We start from the raw sequence: 20,592 nt of genomic DNA, 5'->3' as shown, positions 1-20,592 counted from the left end.
GGATGAGTGTACAACCGCTTCATGCACAAACACTTGTGCATGCAAACAAAGTCTGGGTTCCACAAACATTTGTGCCACTAAAACCTGATCTTACAAATCAAAGTGGGCACAAAAGTGAACATAACTACTGCAAATTATTTTTAAAATACAAGTGAGTATTTATTTATCCCACATTAGCACCTATTCTTGCAAACAGCTACTGACTTCAATGGGTTGTTTACATGAGTAACGATTACTCACAAGGAGAAGGGAGTTGCTGAAGGTTAGTACTCACATGTAACCTCCTCCAATTCAACTTGTATTAAAGGCAACGTTGTTTTACTTTAGAAAAAGAGATTAAAAATAAAAATGGAATAATTACCTCAAAAGTGAGTTTGTTTTTCTCTTTATCAGAGAAAGGGAACCTCTGACACACCACATCTCTTAAATACTCCTCCACAAATTCCATGGTTTGTGCAAATCTCTCCTTAATTTCATCTTTGGAAGTTCCACTGCTGTCATAGCTGGAGGGGAAAAAATTAAACTTGAATGTAAAATGCACATAAATAGAAATTTTTTTTAATCCAAGTTTCTCAAGATCTAAATAAGGTTAAGGCTGTTAAACAATTTATCCCAAATCAAGGAGACAGGAAGCTGAGACCATAATTTCCTGGCTTTTGCTGCTTTGTCCCATATGCTCACTTTGCACTATTTTAAAAATATGTGAAAAAGCAAGGTTTGTACCAATAAAAAGAAAGAAAGGAGGAAAAACATTTTTCTAATGGAAATGGTGACAAGTGACATACAGCAGCAAGACAGCAGATGTGACCATGAAGTGCTAACTCCGGATACAAACGGGATTTTTTTCTGTAAGTAAAAACATTTAAACTATTTTATTTTTTTAAACATACATTCTAGATCAGTTTTTAAAGAAAAATCCACAATTAGGAATATGGATGGTAGTGGAAATCTTTTTTTAAAATTATGTATTATTGGAAATAGTTTGCCTGACTTGAGCACTTATTTTTCCCTTTAGCTTTTAAATCTGAAGATGCTCTATTGGATTTCCTTCAGAAAATTAACCTAGGGGGAGGAAAGTTTAGCAGTGAAGTACTGCAATGAAGCAGTAGAGATTTAGAGACCCCAACTGAACAGAATACGAAGTGTTTATTCCCTGGGACTGGAAAAAACGAATAAAAATCAAGTTAATTTTTATCTTTTAAAATATCATCTTGCTTGGAACATCTGAACACATTAAAGTATTTTAAAAATTATTTCTATTACAATAGTAACTACAGGGCACAACCGAAAGATCGGAATCCCTCTGTGCTAGGTCCTGTACCAAAAGATAGTCCCCTGCCCTGAAGAGCTTACACCCTGATTAGACAAGACACACAAGATGTGAGAGGAAACAAAGGCACAAAGATTTAAGTGACTTGCCTAGGTCACGCAGCAAGTTATTGGTAAAGCCAGGAATAGAACACAGGTGTCTCAAATCCCCACCCAGTGCACTATCCACTGGACCACGTTGCCTCTTGGGGAAAATAAAACGCAGCAACCATACAAAATAATTGAGCTTTTCTACTCAATGAAGTTCTTCTCAGCAAGTGTCTCCACAGACACGTTTTTAATACCACCAGGCTTCAATACCAATAATAGACTAGTGAGATAGCACCAGTAAAGAAGTAAAAAAGATGACTTATTAGTTTAGGGTTTGTTTGTTTTTAAATTAAAAAACTATTTCATTTCCTGCTCTTTCATACCTCTCCATCAAGTACTTACTCATCAATAGCAATTTCAGAAGGTATCTCAGACCACAGACGAGCATACTTCACTGGCGTTACTTGTTCTTGGGGATCACGGTCAACATGCATATGCAGCATCAGCCGGCAGAACGATGCTCTCAGATCATATGGTAGGTTTTCGTCAGACATACAACGAAGAATGAGATCCACATCCAACTGGCCAGATATTTCATTTATGGCCAAGTACTGTCGATCCAGGCACATTCTAGCAAAAAGATTAAGCTGGTATCTAGAAGAGAAGAAACTTACACCTTAGTTTCCAGAAGTCAATATAAGGAAAGCACCTAAAAAGGTCAACAGTGTTTAGCAATTAATGTTTTAGTTAAAAAGAAATGTTACTGATATTAATCAATAGGTACGGGATGCTCTAAAAATAGAATAAATCATTTCCCAACACAAATAAAGGTAACATAATTGTCATCTGAGGGTCGGGACAACAGCTTTCCAAAAGTCACCTAGTTTGTCACAGTGTTGTATATTTTGAAGAATGAAGCAGCACTTGGTTTTTCTTTGCTAATGCTATTTCTTATTAAATACAGAAAGATTACAGCAGCCTAGTCATTTTAGAAGTTGGCACACTTCTCACTGGCATCTCTCAAGCTACTCTTGATTGCTTAGGCAATGGAGTCAATGAGACTATTAAACTGATTAAAGTTGGACATATGCCTAAGTATTCTGCTGTACTGAGGCATCAGTCTCCATACCAATTAGTCACAGGTAGATATAACAATTGAGTTCATGTACTTTTTTTTCCTGCTCCCAAAAGATCTAGTCAACAGGAACAGAACAGGCACCTATCATTTAAATGAATGCAAATACAACAGACTCTAATAATTATTATAACCCAGCAACTAAAGTTTAAAGCACATGCAGAGTATGAGTGTTTATATAGTCCTTACCGACCTTAACTCTAAAGAAGGTGGTTTTTCAATAAAAAGATTACAAGGCATTTAATTGAATCTTATTCCTTTGTATCCTAGTCCATGGAATTTTACCTTACAGAATTGCTTCCTACTCTCTTCATTATATATACACACTTTATATATACACACTCATTGGTTTGTTATTGAAAGGTTAGAAGAAATTACTGTTAAGAGCATTTAAACAACTCTTTTTGGGAAGAACTCATAAGAATTGCATGGACTTTGCAAACAGATAAAGGAGAGAAAACAAAGTTAGAACAGGTCCACTTTGGGCCTGAAACTCTTAAGTAGTCCAAATCCAAAACATCCATTCTAATCCCTTTTAACAAGTTTACCAGATGAATTATTTAAAGTTTTTAAACACAATATGCAAGGCCAAAGTGATAAGTAGTTAAAAAGGAATTCTGGTGGTACTTTTTGCACCACAATAGCCAACGGTCTGTCAAACTATTCTCAAAAGTTTATAGCCCAGACACAGGAATTTGGTCTGAGATGGAACTTGGAATTACAATGCGCCAAGAAACTGGTGTCTAGCCAAGTCATCTGGAAGCACTGCCTCATATTAGAAGCATAGCTTAATAGTGCAAAAAGGCAAAAAAATAAAAAAAAAATAAAAAAACAAAACTTCTTGTGGGGTTTTTGCAAGTTCATATAGTCCTGAAGTTCTCACCAGGACACATCTACTAAGTCTGGAGCTCACAAATAAAGTTCTAGAAATGATCTAGAACTGTGGTGGCATCTTAGAAAGAGCTTTTTGCAGGTTACAACCAACCCTTTCCCTTTACTCTGAGTGCTAGCTCACCTTCCTTTCAACAACCCCTATTACAGCTCAGATTTTACAAGCTAAAGTTAAGATCGTCATGAAGAAAATCAAACTATTGTGGAGAAAGCCGGACTCATGAGCATCTCCGTCAGGAGAAGACTCACCACAGATATATGCTACCTCGCATACAAATGCTACCAAACTCTTACACACTTTGAACCCCACCTTATTCTGTATTTACGCTTACATTTTCTCATTGTGCTCACATTGATTACTCGACTTCTATCTGACATCAAAACACAACTTTGTGCTTCTAGTGCATTTACCATGTACAGAAAGCTTTACACCATTTTCTATTGGGTACTGAGTCTAGTGTTCTGAGTCTTTATTTGGCACTAATTAACTGATTATTATACTGAAGAGGCCTTCACCCATCCAGTTCTTATTACCCTATCAAAACCAACTACTGCACACGGTGTTAACCTGTAATAGCTGAGTATATCCCGATCTTCCTTCTGCCCTTCCTTAGCATCCTGAGCCAACTCTCTGACACTCTTACTGCGGATTTCCTTGTTGCTGTCTCGCCAGAATAGCCAAACTTCTTCCTCATCTTCTCCAACCTCCAAGGTGTTTTCTCCACTTGATACCTCTTCAAACTCAAACCGAGAAAGAACCAACCTGGCAGAAAGAAAGGGATTAAACAACAAAATAATGCAGTCCATGAGATCTTAAAATATTTTGTTTTAGGACAACTGCTGAGTTGCACAGGGGTATAACAACAGTGATTTGCATAGTCACTCAGGAGACTTGCATTCATGGTACTAGACATAGTTGGGTTTTTTTTTTTCCTCTCTCTCTCTCTCAACATGTCCACACAAAAAATCCCAAATAATGTAGGAAAAATAGAAGAGACATTTCCTTATACTACATGATGACCTTAGGTGTTCAGATACTATTGTTATGAGCATGGTATTAAAACCTAGTTAGAGCTAAGCACTGAATATCCAATGTGAACAGTAATCCACATAGACATATGGTATATTTTTGATTGGTTATAAAAGGGAATTTAATTTTGTGGCTATCTACGTGGCTGAAGAAACAAGGGTATCACCTAGGGCAAGACAAATTAATGTCCAAAAAGACTTCTATGTAGGAAGCATTGATTCAAAAAACATCTAGGATCAATCAATTTATGTATTCACCCAAACTCTTTGATTGAGCAAGTAAACTTTGATCTATTCAATATCCCACAAATGGAAAATGGAACAGAACTTCATTCTCTTTGGGTGTCAAAAACATAATTAAGTTAGAAGAATGACCTCATACCTAAAATGGTAATCAAGGTTCTTAGCATCTGGCCAAAAGAAAGGTCACTAACTACATAAGCAAGAGGCACAAATTAAACAGATCAGCAAGAGACACTGAAACCTGGCAGAGTTCTGGTAGAGAGACAAACATTAAGAAACAAGATTTTTAATCTTGTCAAACCTAGAAATAGCGCCTGCAAGGTCTTTCCTGTTTACCTAGATTTCATTTATTAATTAGCAAAGACATGTTTTACTCTTCTTGACCTCTTTTTTTCAATATTAACCTTCTCTCAATTCCACATGCCAAGTAAACCCAGCTTTATTGAAGCTAGTTGGAAATTGGTGCCTGTTATGGACACACATGCATCGTTTGGTTGTTCCCAAGAGATGAAAACTGAAATTTTGACCCGAGGTGGAATAGGCGACTATAAAAATACCAGCTTTTGCACTGCTGTGGGCATGTGCACAGCGGTCAGAGAGCTGGTTGACAATTTCTCATCAGAGTGATTCTTCTGATTAAAAATGTCCTTTTCACAAAACTGAAATTTCCTGTGAGAAATTTCTCTCTCCTTTTTTTGGGTGCCAAAAATCTGATTTTTCCTGAGGAAAATCAAAATGGCGGCTCCCCACTTGACAGGCTCGTGTCAATTTCACATTCCCTATGTGAAATAGACAAAACCTTTCCTGGAGGACGTCTAAGGCTGAGCACCAGGATGCTCTTCCGCCCTGCCACCTGGAGATGGAGAGGGGGAAATGGGGAGCTGAATGTCTGGGCTCTCTGCATCTCCAGCTCCTAGATCTGCAACAGGAGGCAGGCTCTCTTCCTGACTGGCTCCTAGAGCTGCAACAGGAGGCAGGCTCTCTTCCTGACTGGCTCCTAGAGCTGCAAGCAGAGAATTAAACAGCCAGGATAGAAGGCTTTTTTAATTTCATTTGTGAAGCTAACAAGAGCTTTCTGGGTGGACAGCAGGGAAGCCAAAAAAATTCCATTGCAATTCCCCTGAAAGGGAATTGTTCTTAAAAAGCTTTCCTGAGGAAGAATGTTATGCTTTCAATGTTTTGTTGCAGTTCAGCACCATTTTTTTTATTCAAAAATGTGAAAGTTTTCATGGGAAGAGTTTTTCATTTTTCAGAGAGCTCTAAGTTCCTAAAGGCGCTGCTGACTGCACTCAATCTACCATGGTAAACCTAAGGGCCAGGAGAACAACCAGGCTCATGGGACCTGGAACACCATCTTATACAAGTCTGCTACATAGCAAATCCCAGAATATCTGCTTATCCAGCTCAGATGAGAGAGCATTTTAGCATCTTTAGTTTAAAATGGTTCAAGACTGAAAACATGTTACATAAGACTGCAGCTTCTCTCAGAGTTATCAAGCTACCTGATGAAAATGTTAAATATCTGAAAGATGTCTAGAGTACACAGGGCTAGGAATCGATGTGGCAGTCATTTTGGTGCCTCCAACACTCATCTATCGTGTATTTAGAAAGGCCCTCACACATTCTAAGTTTGGTACTCTCTGTAGTCTTGAGGCTAGTGTTCTCAACGCTCTGATCCACCTTCCTTATACACCAACTAGAAAGCTATTCACAAATAAGTCTCAGCTTACTTCGTCTCAATGAGTATGTCTGCATTGGCTGGATTCAACACAGCTTTACAAATCAGTTCCTGTGTCACCGGAATAGACTTGTTCATGGAAACACACAAATCTGAGAGATAATCCAAAAACCTATTTGGAAATAAAAAGACAGACCACATTAAATCCCTGTCACGGTTCTTCAGTTGACTCATTCTACATTTTATAAAGAGAAAAACATTTGGACAACCAAGTTACGTTGCAAAGCAAGCGAGGCCATTGCCTTGGTGGAAAGTCATGGTCTGGCTCAGAGGCAAGAGTGGATTAAACATGCTTCCTAAATACAGAAACAAGTTGGCTGATACAGATCTCTCAGATTATGAATAAGAGAAAAAGGTAACTAAGTCCCAATACCAATCCGTTTTACCTGGGCTCCCTGTTTTTCCTCACAAGACTAACAAAAGTATCAATCTCAGCAGCCGTAATGTGCTTCTCCAGCAGTTTGCGATTGTTATGAAGCAACGCTGTAATAGTATCTTCCGCCAAAACGTCATAACCAATTTGTTTCTGCATGAAGCCGAACTGCTTGGCTATGTATTCCTGAGAAAGAAGAAGGAAAAGGTATTCTAATCTCACTTGAAATTTAAAAGGAAAAATAGTTAGTTGTTTATATCAGTATCCTAAAGAAACAGCTTGGTTAGGTTCTATGGTTTTTCTATGATTTAGGACCACACTGAAAAGCAGGGAAAAAACATAACGTAGAACAGCAGTGGACGGGTTTTATGTCTGCACAGCTACTGGGTAGGACACACCCAGCCCTATCTCCTTTTCTCTGCTCAAACTCTCAGAACATTGATAAGACTTGGTTTTAAACCGCTTGATAGTGATGGTAAAAGTTGTAGAATGTATTGAAGTCTCAATGTGCCTTCAAAATTTAAATTAAAGAACAACGCAATCCTCAGTCTTCCCCTGGATTAGACAGAGTTAATAACAATGAATCATAAATTCCTGTAAGTAATGACGCTACTTAAACTGTACCCAATCTTGGATGAACGAACACATACACCCACACCACCAGCTTTTTAGACAGGTTCTAACACATAACTAACCTGATTCTTTCTGTAATCTTGCTGCGAGTGCCTCAGCACCCTGTAGCAGAGCCTGCAAATGTGTCTGAAAGGAGCATGACGCTGGTCCCCAAGTTCCTCCAGCCTCAACATCGGCCCATCTCCACAGTCTGTAAATGGTGCTTGTAACAGCTTGAAAATCTATGGGGTTATTTTAGAAGATAAAGATTGAGACATGCTACCTAAGCTTAATGAAGGTGAGTGGGTGTACCTACACATGCCCATGCCCCCTTGTTGCTACTTTATGGCCTCTGTCTTGTCAGAACCAGAGCGTAGTTTAAATCTTGTCTACACCACCACAGCCACATGTCAATTATGAAGGCCGTCAGTTTCTCCCACATGAACTTCCATAAAGCTTATAGCTGCACACTCTGGACAAAGGAGCTCTCTCTGAAGAGGATGCGGCTGATTACTTATGTCCAACCCTAGACGCTTTTCCTTTTATCCATTGGTTCTTCCTCTTGTGGTATCTTCCAGCAATGGGACACCCATAGTTTTACACTGACCTACACTGCCAGAAGATTGCTGAAAGCTAGTAAGGCAGAAGTTGCCTTATCCCAACTAACTAGGTTCTCAGAATACAGAACAGTACAACTCTCTCCTCAGAATCTCTGTCACATGATAAAAACTCTCTTACCTGCTTTAGGATATTTTGCTCTCTCATCAGCTTTTGCCGCTCACGATTTGGTTTAGAAAATACCACTTCAAGCACATCTTGCCCAGAATTAGTTCCACCGGTAACAAAATAAACCAAATCCTCCAGCAGCTTGGTAACAGACCTATATAAAAACCAAAAGTGTTAACACAGAATCGGAACCGTCAGTTGTGAAAAGAATTAACAAAGACTGCAATGTTTCAAATGTTATTTTAAGAAGGAGATAACCCAGAGATAAGAGCATATGGGAATGGATCAACAGCTAACTGGAAACTAGTTTTCCTGGTTGATGTAGATTTATTGTTAAATAGCCACATTACAGAGGAAATGGAAATGCCATATCTTTAGTACCCCATGGCTATTGTGTAGGGATAACTCAGTGGTTTGAGCATTGGCCTGCTAAACCCAGGGTTGTGAATTCAATCCTTGAGGGGGCCACTTGGGGATTTGGGGATTTAGTTGGGGATTGGTCCTGCTTTGAGCAGGGGGTTGGACTAGATGACCTCCTGAGGTCCCTTCCAACCCTGCTATTCTATGATTGTACGGCCAGATAAGCAGATGGAGAGCCTCTTAACTCAAATAGAGGCCTACATTTTGGAAGCTTAAGGTCCTTAGTTCTATGTACCAGGCTGCATGCATTCATTACATGTAATCACAAATTCTACAGACATTGCAGGGGGTGGAGGGGGTTGCAAGAAGACATGTGTTCAGCCCTTGAAGCAAGTTAGATTAGATGTTCCCACGTTCATTTTCCAGACTGTTTCAATATAGGCACGCTATGGACAATTCCTCCCAGCCCTACAATGAATACAGATTCATAGACTTTACGGCCAGAAGGGACCATAATGATCATCTCTAGTCTGACCTCCTGCACTTTGCAGGCCACAGAACCTCACCCACTCATTCCTTTAGTAGGCCCATAACATCTGGCTGAGTTAAATCTTTATTTAAAGACTAAGTTACAGAGAATCCACCATTTACTCTAGTTTAAACCAGCATGTGACCCATGCCCCATCGTGCAGAGGAAGGTGAAAAAAACCCAGTCTCTCTGCCAATCTGGCCTGGGTGAAAATTCCTTCCTGACCCCAAATATAGCACATCAAGTTAGACCCTGAACATGCCAGACACCTGGGAAAAAATCCTCCCCCTCTAGTGTCCCATGTCCAGCTGCTGGGGATATTTCAAATTAGCAGTTGCACATGGGACATATGCCATTGTAGGCAGTCTCATCATACATCCCCCTTTAATAAAACTTATCAAGCTCAGTCTTGAAAGAAGTTAGGTTTCCCCCCGACACACTACTCCCCTTGAAAGGCTGTTACGGAACTTCACTCAATGATTAGAAACCTTTGTCTAATTTCAGATCTAAACCTTCAAAGTCACATTTTCTAAACCTCTTTCTTTCTTTTTTTTTTTTTGGTTCTCTTCTGGACTATCTCCAATTTGTCCACATATTTCCTAAAATGTGGCCCCCAGAATTGGACACAGTAATCCAGCTGAGGCCTCACTAGTGCTGAGTAGAGCAGGACAATAACCTCCCATTTCTTACATACGACACTCCTGTTAATAAACCTCAGAATGATATTAGCCTTTTTCACAACTGTTTCACATTGTTGACTCATTCAATTTATAATTCACTATAACCCCAGATCCTTTTCAGCAGTACTACCACCTAGTCAGTTATTCCCTATTTTGTAGGTGTACATTTGATTTTTCTTCCCTGAGCGAAGTACTTCGCACTAGGCTATTGAATTTCATCTTGTTGAATTCAGACCAATTCTCCAATTTGTCAAGGGCGTTTTGAATGCTAAGCCTGTTTTCCAAAGTTCTTGCAACCCCTCCCAGTTTGGTGTCACCTGCAAATGTTATAATGAAAATACTGAAAGGCATCGGACCCAGGACTGATCCCTAGGGGACCCTACTAGACACACCCTCCCAGTTTGACAGTTTTCAGGGTATAATGAACAGCCATGGATGGGGTCCACTGCTTTCTAAATGCAGGGGTTTTGGTCCATGTGATCTATATTGTGCCTGGATTCACTGGTGACGCTCCCCACAAGTCTATGTTCATACCCACTGTGATGGCATGCGGGGGAAGCAGAGTTCTCCAGTAAGTAATTAGTAGTAGATAACTACTCTTCGAGTACGGTCTTTCAACCAGCTGTAAAGCCACCTTATAGTAATTTCATCTAGACCACATCTCCATAGTTTGCTTATGAGACTGCCATGTGGGACTGTGTCAAAAGACTTAGATCACATCTACTGCTTCCCTCCATCCACTAGGCCAATAACCCTGTCAAAGATTTGTTCCTGACAAATCCATGCTAGCTATTCCTTATAATTCCATCATCATCCATATGCTTACAACATGATTTTTAATAATTTGTTCCACTCTCTTTCCAGTTATCGAAGTTAGGCTGACTGGTCTGTATTTCCTGAGGTCCTCTTTGTTCTTTCAAATACATGGGGAAGAAGAAACTAACTTCAGAATAGGGATTTTCACAGATTTACATGAGTAAAGGCAGCAGCCCTATCACTACAAGAGGCTTGCTTCTTGAGTCCCCTACCTTCTTTCGTTCTGGGTGATCGTTCCCTTTTCCAACTTGCCAGCAATGGAACCCAACACCTTGCTTGCATCGTTGGCAAAGTCCAAGTCCCGAACTTCTGCAGGAGAAACTGGTACTATAGCAAAAGCTTCTTTGTCCTCTTTTACTGGAGAGGTACCAATCTAAAACCCAAGGTAATTTTAGTATCACACCAAGACACAAAGGGGCAAAGCAGCAGTAAAGTAACTCAGTAATATTAAGACATGAAAGAAACCACAGTCCTAACAACAGTTGAGATTAGAAACAGCAGTACAAGATTTTTTGATAGAATATGAAGTTTAAGAACTAAACACTTCAATGCAAATCTAGAGTTCTCCAATTCTCAAGACTTTTGCAGTCACAAACCAGATGAGACTGCAAAAGCATTGCCACAAACACCCAAAAGACATGCTGCTCCTGATGATTACATTATATAGAAAACTAAAAAACCCAATTACTCAACTAATGTTAGTGCTTAATTTTTTCATTACAATACTCTGTACAGGTAGTCTTCGTTAATATTGCACTGTTATTTTTAGGTATTTTTATTTAAGTATTTTTAGGAAAACACAGAAGACAAAGGATGGATTTGTTAAAGTTAGGGGACTTACTTTAAGCATCACAGGTTTCTCTTCTTCTTTATCAATTGGGATATTGGTGCTATGAACCCAGGTGTTAGTACACAGGTGTCTAAGCCTGACATAGGAGTTCCTACAACACAGTCAATAATTGTAACAATGAGACAGTTTCCAAGACATGTAATTGACCAGTTATCCTAGGTGTGTACAACTTTCAAGTTGTTGGCAGGAAAGACTAGGGTGACCAGATAACTTCAAAATATCAGGACCGCCGCAGGGGGGAAGCGCCTTTTCAATTGTTATACTCACCGTGTCCGGGTCGTCGTCGGCACTCCAGCAGCGAGTCCTTCAGTCACTGACGGTCTTCGGCGGCGGGTAATAAATCTTGCCGCCAAAGAAAGAAGTACCCGCGGCCGAAGATCGTCAGTGACTGAAGGACCCGCCGCCGAATTACCGCCAAAGACATGGACGTGCCGGGTGAGTGTAACAACTGAAAAGGCGCTTCCCCTGCCTCTCACCGCCACCTAAGAAAAAAAAAAAAAAAAAAACGGGCCACCGCGCCCGAAACAAAATGTCGGGACAAATGGCGTCCTGACCCTACTTCAGTTGGGATGCGGGACAAACTGCTCAATATCAGGACAGTCCCAATTTTATCGGGACATCTGGTCACCCTAGGAAAGACCAATAGGAGGCAGATTATTTTCTGCTAGAAACAGGGTGTCCCATAACTAGAATAAAGCTTTTCAAAGTAGCAACACAGGTTAAAACTCTTCAGTTTTTTCTATATTGTGAACTCAACTCCAAAGTGCATCTATATCTTAACACACTGCAGCTCGACTTCTAACAATTCCTGTGCATAAATGGGAAAGGAAAAGCTACCCGAAAGCAGTACTTATTCTTTGAAAACCATTTGACTATTTACCATGCACAATCTATAACCTGCTCAAGTGTCACAGAAAGTAAATTAGCAAAGTCTTTGTTACAATAAGAAATTGTTCCCATAAAAAAAAAAAAAGAAAAGTTGCCACACAGGGTACACTTACCTCACACACACACACACACACACACACACACACACACACACGCCCTCTCTATGCCCAATATATTTATTTAATAGTATGAAGCAGCAAAGACTAGAGGACAGTCAGCAGTTCTTTTACCTCAGAAGACATTGGTTTAAATTTCTGTTAGGTCAAAAGTTTCCATAAATTTGGTGGCCCCAACCTAATCCACAGCTCAGATCAAAAACCACAACCAGGGACATCATGCCAATCTACTGACAGACTAAGAACTAGAACAGCAGGGCAAACCAGGAAGAATTAAGCTAGCCTAGCATTGATTTGTGGCTTAAAAACTCACGCTCTGTTAAGGTGGCTCACTTTTAGTGACTAACACTAATATTCTGCGATAATTTGCAATAAAACCAACAAGTTCAAGTTTCCTCACACAAACTTGAAAGGTATGCCTACACCGCAGCTCAGCGGTGTGATTCCCAGCATGGGTAGGCAGACTTGTGCGAGTGCCTCTTGAGCTAGCATGCTAATACCAGCAGTTTGGACATTGTGACACAGGCAGTAGCGTGGGCTAGCCACCCGAGCTCAGACCCAGGGGGATCAGGTTTGGACTCAGGTGGCTAGCCCAAGCCACTGCCCGGGTCACAATGTCCACACTGCTATTTTTAGCGTGCTAACTCAAGAGGAGCTAGCACGCGTCTGCCTGCCTGTGCTGGGAACCACACCTCCCAGCTGCAGTGTAGACATACTCTAGAAGTTTTATGCCTAAAGGTAGAGTCACATCAATAGTTTTTACACCGTCTCAAGAAACTTCCTAGTCACAGAGACCCTGAAGCCTAACTATAGAAAAAAGCTGACACTGTTCAAGTTTTTAAGTTCTACATGTCTGTGACAACTGATGACCATCGTGGAATAATTTTATCCCTAGTGTTGGCTTCAGAAAGGCTTTACTCCTATTGGTTTCCTCTAGATCTCTGCTTTGCATTTACCACACAAAGTACAATGCAAGAGAGTGGCTACAAAGGAAGTATTAGCCATCACATAACTGTACCTGTACAACTGCTGAAAGCCATACAAGACACTCACTGAAAGGAACTCAATTTAGTTTACTAAATAGGACATGTGGAGTCCATTGTTCTTCAGATCAGAATCAATCAGTTTAGACAAAATGCAAATTATTTTTTTAAAAAGCAGATTACTTGGTCTTTGGAGCACGCAACGTGTCTGAACTAAGTTTGTAATGCATGTAGTGAATAAATAGCGCCATTAAAATGTTTGATTAGTAGAAAAAATAACACTGTTGAGTATGAGGAGCAATATGCAGAATTCACACACCTAACCCTTTAGCAATATAGATAGAATGTGAACATGAATTCAGGAGACTTGAGTTCTATCCCTGGCTCTGGCACTGGCCAGCTGCAGGACCTTGGGTAAATCACTTCCACTCTGTGCCTCAGTTTCCCCCGCTGTAATGTGGGGATAATGATATTGCCATCTCCTTTGTAAACTGCTTAGAGATGTACTGATTAAGTGCTATGTAACTGCTAGGTATTATTACTATTAATACCTTTAATTAACTTGAAAGAGAAACAAACAGTGAAAAAATTTTCTGTAATCTTAAAAATAAATGTTAGAGTGTCTATCTTTCAACAGCTAGTGGTTCTAGTAGCAACAACATCCAAGGAGAATATTCAACTCAAACTGGGTACTGTTGTAAGCCTGTAAGAAGCGAGAACCTGTTGCATTTAACATCATACCTCGGGACAAGGCTATCTCCGCCTCGCAAAGTGGTGGGGTCCAGCTCAAAGATAGAGGAGATATCGTTTCCTTCAGGTACGGACACCAAAGAGTAAGCCATCTTCTCCTGAGCATTATGCAACCCTCTTCTGGATGCATCCTGGTCAGGATCTGTCTACAGAAAGAATCCAATCAAATGAAGTCAGAAATGCTATCCCAAGAACGGTCAGACCAGCGTGAAAAGCCAAGCATTATATCAATGAGTTTCATAATTTGTGCACACAAATATCAACCTCTCCAGGTGCTGGTCCTGGCAGAAGCTCCAGCTGTGCTTTAGGACAGAAATAAAACTGACAGTTAACTGCTTTTGCCAAACACATTTCTTCACTTTTGTCTGCTGTTGGTAACTTTTGAGCATCTCTGAGTTATAATGTAATAATTCCTAAGTTATCCTGTGTCTATGTCTTTTTACATTAAGTGCCAGAAAATACACTCAAATTGCCAAAACATTCACCTCACAATGCACTGAAAACCCAGATTAGCTTCAGACTCTGCTGCAGATGATCCATGTCTCACAAGAGCCTTACCCTAAAGACTGCTGCTGAAGGGCTCCAGAAGTCTACCTGATTACTATAACTTTAAATAAATATTTTGTAAGCAGCAAAAATGACAGCTGGCAATTCTATTTCGCAGTCACGTTGTCAATATCAACAGTATCTAATAGATTCCAACAGCAGAAACAGAATTATACTTGTCAGTCACTGACAAAAAAATGAAAGGTAACCAAGAAGTTAGCCAGCTGGTAGTTTTCACCTCAGTTCATGGCATTTATACTTGCACATTCAAATGTGTCCAATGCACAACAAAAAAAACAAGGCAACAATATCTGCTAGCACAATATTAAGTGTTGACCAGGTTCATACTTTCATTAATGAATTCAGCTTTATAAATGCATTGAGACATGAAATCACCAACATTTGTTAAATGAACAAGAACTTGGATGACTAAAGTAGAAAGCGACAAAGAGTCCTGTGGCACCTTATAGACTAACAGAAGTATTGGAGCATAAGCTTTCGTGGGTGAATACCCACTTCATCAGATGCATGTGGTGGAAATTTCCAGAGGCAGGTATAAATATGCAGGCAAGAATCAGTCTAGAGATAACGAGGTTAGTTAAATCAGGGAGGATGAGGCCCTCTTCTAGCAGTTGAGGTGTGAACACCAAGGGAGGAGAAACTGCTTTTGTAGTTGGCTAGCCATTCACAGTCTTTGTTTAATCCTGAGCTGATGGTGTCAAATTTGCAAACAAACTGAAGTTCAGCAGTTTCTCTTTGGAGTCTGGTCCTGAAGTTTTTTTGCTGCAGGATGGCTACCTTTAAGTCTGCTATTGAGTGTCCAGGGAGGTTGAAGTGTTCTCCTACAGGTTTTTGTATATTGCCATTCCTAATATCTGATTTGTGTCCATTTATCCTTTTACGTAGAGATTGTCCAGTTTGGTCGATATAGATAGCAGAGGGGCATTGCTGGCACATGATGGTGTATATTACATTGGTGGACGTGCAAGTGAATGAACCAGTGATGTTGTGGCTGATCTGGCTAGGTCCTGTGATGGTGTCGCTGGTGTAAATATGTGGGCAGAGTTGGCATCAAGGTTTGTTGTATGGATTGGTTCCTGAGTTACTATGGTGTGGTGTGTGGCTGCTGGTGAGAATATGCTTAAGGTTGGCCCAGGGTTGTCTGTGGACGAGAACTGGCCTAAAGTAGAAGTAGAAACAACAAGGAGTCCTTGTGGCATCTTAGAGACTAACAAATTTATTTGGGCATAAACTTTTGTGGGCTAAAACCCACTTCATCAGACGCATCTGATGAAGTGGGTTTTAGCCCACGAAAGCTTATGCCCAAATAAATTTCTTAGTCTCTAAGGTGCCACAAGGACTCCTTGTTGTTTTTGCTGATACAGACTAACACGGTTACCACTCTGAAAAGTATAAAGTAGCAAAGTCAGAAAAACTGAAGCTCAAGGGGGGGAGGGGGAAATGAGGAAAAGCTGTGGTTCGCTCTTCCTTTAAGATCTTTCTTGGGAACATCAGCAGGAATCTCCAGTCAACAAGGTACAGATGTTAGAACGTGAGGCCAAGACTTTCAAAACACAGAGACAAGCTGAGTAATCAACAACTCCTATGAACTTCAGTGGGAAATATTGGGATCTCAGTACCGGTGAACATCAGGCCATTTAGTAAGGGACCTCAACAGTGAGTTAGGAGCCTAAACTTAAAACAATCTATTTTTGAAAATCTGAGCTTGAGGAGTTGAAAGAGCTAGGATTGTATGAAAGCTATAGAATGCTTACAGTGTTCTATATGTACTTCAGGATATTCTGTGATTATTAGTAGCACGTGAACTTGGCTGCAAAGTGGAGATATTTACAGTTTTGATTTGTCATTCAGTAATAGGACGGTAAATATATGGACGAGACATGCAAATTGGTGATTCACATTTTAAAAAAATATGCAGCTATATACTCAGTCTGTTTGGAAACTATCAGTTGAGACTCCATCTACTCTACACTTATACTGAATTCTCAAAACCTTCATTTGTCTTCACCAAACCTCTTGCTGATCTCCAAACATGGCAGATGCTGAAAATTCATACAATTCAATAATTTCTGGCACCTGAGGCAATATACTAGCCAATTCTAGAGATTATGGCAAAGCTACAAACCAGCGTGCAGCAAACAATAGGCAATAGAAAGTGAGAGATCTTAGATAAGATTATTACATCCACGCAGAACTAAAGTTTCACCTACAAAAGCATAATTGCAAAATTCACACAATGGATCCCTTGTAATGTTGAAGGGTGCAGTTTGGGACATATTATTCATGCTCATTCAAATCAAACCTCTGCACTGATCATTAATTGAGGGATAAGGAAAGAAATCCAGGGCAGATACGGTGCAGAAAAACTTGCCGTCTTGAGAATGATTTAGGCTTGAATAAAGTTACTGTACCCAAATAAGGTTAGGTTGCGAACACCATCTCTAAATTAAAGGAGTTTAAACTATATTTGTATGTTAGAAAGAGATTATATGCTCTTGTCATTTGTTTATGGTCTATTTTCGCCATCTGGTGGTGAAGAGGTATAAGCAGAAAACCAGAAACCACTTATCAGATTTTACTCCAAGACTCCATCAACATCTGAGCTCATTTTGGAGTGAGGGACCTGTGTGTAACAACAGTGGTAAAAATGAAAGTCTTTTCTGATTTCCAAAGAGGTACTAGAAACCATTAGTGTTTACCTGGAAAGTTAAGATATAAGTTGGTTTTCACTATCCAGAATATGTACTAAATAGTGTTGCCAGGAGGTCAGCATTTGCTACAAAGCAGTACAGGAAAATGAGTTATAACAGAAAATAACTGGAGTAACTTTTGGGTATCTGGTGGCAAATGTTGGCTTTTTAATGGCTACCACTTTAGATGACTTTCATATATAGACAAGGTGACAGGCCAACTAATATTCCTACAAAGAAAATTTGAGATTTTCTCACTTCCATGAATCGAGATACATTCTTCTCTTCTCCAAGGATACAAGCTTTTCTTCCTTGTTTCTAAACAAAGCTATCTTCCCTTATGCCGGACATTGATCAGGAAATAGAGGTTATAGCATCATAAGCCTACAGTCTCATCCAAATGAAAAATACAATCCACAATGGAAAGGGCTGTTTTAGTTATACCTGCTGTCACCAATAAAGTTTTGATTTGCAAATACAATGGCCGTACTGTATGCCTGCTTCCCTAGTCACATCAATAGGAGGCTTCTGGTAATTCATACTCTATAAAGTAAATCAAGCAGGATCTTGAGTAAGTGTGATGTAACTCCACAACATTTATTGGAAAGGACATCACACTCGCTTTTACTGGTAATTCAAAATAATGACATCAAAATTGCCCACTGGTTGGGCACAGTTCTTGTTTTATAGCCTCATTATTTATCATGGTTTTCCTATGATAATTTAACACATGAGAAATTGTTCCTTAGAGATAACTTTCATTTGTGAAATAAACCACTTCGTTTGGCCCCCGGGATAAAGACAGCATTCAGGATATTTGGTATCAGATCTCATCTTGAGAAACTTGCTCTTCAGACTTGGAGAAAGAAAATGTATCGAAGAGATGAAGAGTTCAGCCTTCTGAGAAATGGTTCAGATGCTATTCTGATAGGAGCTACTTAAGAATCAAGATACCTAGAAGTGCACAGCTCTTAAACATCCTCTAAAGCCTACTACACCAATCTTCAGTATTCAGTCTCAGGATAGAGCACTGCATGCAATACCTTCCATCTATGCTTAATTTCGACTTTCTTTAGTAGCAGAAATGCCTTGTATCATCTGTTCACTTGCCAATCAAATACCAGGGCTTGAGTCAACCCTTCCTAATTAGGGGCAAAACTGTACTCTTGCCTATACTTACTGAGGATTGACACTCCTGGCCATCTTCCTCATAGTCAGGGTTTACCTGATGAAACACAATCACAGGCAAGTCAACAGTTTAGTTTTCCACCCCCCCCACCTCCCCCGGTATAAAATTCCTCGGGGAGATCTAGCTTATTCTGTAGCAGATGCACCTTTTTCTACAGAAGTACACAATGTTGGGGTCTTCAGTCTAGCAGACAAAAGTACAACAAGATCCAATGGCTGGAAGTTGAAGGTAGACAAATTCAGACTGCAGATAAGGCAGACATTTTTAACAGTGAAGGTAATTAACCACTGGACCAATTTATTAAAGGTTACGGTGGACTGTCCAATCACTGGCAATTTTTTAACCAAGATTGGATGTTTTTCTAGGAATGATTTTCGGGAAGTTCTGTAGCCTGTGCTTTACAGGAGATCAGACTAGATTACTACAGGCCTCGGAGTCTATAAACACATATACAATGCAATCAACTTTTAAAAAACAAAAACAAACAGACAAAAACAAACCAGATAGTTGTGTAGCCAGGAACAGAATTAAGCAATCAGCAAACTTGCAAAAGAGACTCAACTAGGATATAACTAAAGCTAGGAAGGAAGGAAGGAAATTTTGTGAAAATTGTATCAAGCTTTTAAATTTTGAAATCACAATTAAATTTCAAAACATTTCAACCAGCTTTAGAAGTCGCTACAAGTTGGGAAAAATCTTGATCATGTCATCATTTGAAATGTTCCTTTGATAAAAACTATTTTTGCCATAATATGCACAAATTCACCAATTTCTCCCATTGTACCTTTGCATGAGTGCGTCTCCATGTTTTCACAGCTGATTAACCAGCCCATGATTTGCTAAGCAACCTCTATAATCCGCCGGTCCTGTTGATCCATTTTGTACTTGGCAAAATGCTACTAAGTGTTTTGGAATCTGCTTACTAGAAAAGCATAAAGCAGGATTATTTCAATTGAACTCTTGCATTCACCATGATGGGCTATATTTGCCTTTCTTCACTCCAACCTCCCTTGCATAACCCCAGCATCTTATTTTTACAAATATGCTTGTCTTCATTTACACATGTGTTTCAAGAAACACAGAGTCAAGCTAGTTTCAGTGAGTATTCACAGGTATTAACAGTTCACCTTCCAAAATGCTTGGATAGGTAAATGTTCATGACAATTCCTAGAAGGCTTCTTTAACTCTTAACTTCTCTTTTATGAACAATTCTATGTTCTCTTTGGAAATCAAAAAATCCAGATGATCCAACAATGGGTTTAATTTATTCCCCCAAAAATGTAGCAACAGGTTCTCCAGCCATTCACAGTACAATTCACTCTCCCACTAATGAGCTCATCTTGATTTTAATTGTTTACATAAAATCGTGTCATTTATTGTCTATTCTTTTTAACAAAAAGAAGTCACCACCTATCTCCAACAAAAAGGCTAGGGACACATGGTCATTCTTGTAGTGCAATGTTTTTTCCAAGCATGTTTCAAGAAAATATCTTGTTTCATGGGTCTGGCACTTTGATACTACCTACTCTTGCATAATTTCATCCTTAGTAAGACTAATCCTACATAGCAATCGTTCATTAATCTGTTTTCAATCCTCAGTTAGTAGTCAACCACAGTTTTTTGGGAAGGGATAAAGGAAGACAGCATCAGAGGAGAAGAGGCAGAGTTTATGGGTCCTCCCCATGGTACTTACCTCTGCTGCTAAGTAGTGTCCAGTAGCAAGATGTTTGAACCGGAAAAGGCTATTCCAATATCCTGCACCACCTCGACAAGGGTCATGTTGCACCACCTAGAGAGAGAGAGAGGGGCCATATTCTGAATTCCAGTGGCTTGCCCCTCAGGTTAGTACTGTTGTATTTCACTTTCAGTCATGTAAGAACACAAGAACGGCCATACTGGGTCAGACCAAAGGTTCATCTAGCCTAGTATCCTGTCTTCCAACATCAGAGGGGTAGCCGTGTTAGTCTGAGTCTGTAAAAAGCAATAGAGGGTCCTGTGGCACCTTTAAGACTAACAGAAGTATAGGGAGCATAAGCTTTCGTGGGTAAGAACCTCACTTCTTCAGATG

At 39.7% G+C, this 20,592-nt stretch overlaps 1 protein-coding gene across 3 annotated transcripts in view; it reads right to left on the bottom strand.

The window, feature by feature from the left end:
- ITPR1 (inositol 1,4,5-trisphosphate receptor type 1) overlaps window positions 1-20,592 on the bottom strand; it is a 244,452-nt gene that overhangs the window by 138,655 nt on the left and 85,205 nt on the right. For 2 of the 3 annotated variants that reach the window (XM_024196743.2, XM_024196818.2), the window contains exons 10-20: window positions 20,218-20,313; window positions 14,070-14,224; window positions 11,333-11,432; window positions 10,704-10,864; window positions 8,119-8,260; window positions 7,464-7,622; window positions 6,782-6,954; window positions 6,388-6,507; window positions 3,954-4,148; window positions 1,762-2,013; window positions 362-503 (exon numbers count right to left, since the gene is read on the bottom strand). In XM_024196743.2, coding sequence (XP_024052511.1) covers window positions 362-503; window positions 1,762-2,013; window positions 3,954-4,148; window positions 6,388-6,507; window positions 6,782-6,954; window positions 7,464-7,622; window positions 8,119-8,260; window positions 10,704-10,864; window positions 11,333-11,432; window positions 14,070-14,224; window positions 20,218-20,313 — 1,695 coding nt within the window. Of the gene's footprint in view, window positions 1-361; window positions 504-1,761; window positions 2,014-3,953; window positions 4,149-6,387; window positions 6,508-6,781; window positions 6,955-7,463; window positions 7,623-8,118; window positions 8,261-10,703; window positions 10,865-11,332; window positions 11,433-14,069; window positions 14,225-18,515; window positions 18,561-20,217; window positions 20,314-20,592 lie in introns of all 3 variants that reach the window. The other variant, XM_026650249.2, reaches the window with a different exon arrangement.

Source organism: Terrapene carolina, unplaced genomic scaffold, assembly GCF_002925995.2.
Source record: "Terrapene carolina triunguis isolate 2854851 unplaced genomic scaffold, T_m_triunguis-2.0 Scaffold89, whole genome shotgun sequence".
NCBI lineage: Eukaryota > Metazoa > Chordata > Testudines > Emydidae > Terrapene > Terrapene triunguis.
Note: the sequence above shows the minus strand (reverse complement) of the source record. Positions and strands in the feature narration are given on the sequence as shown.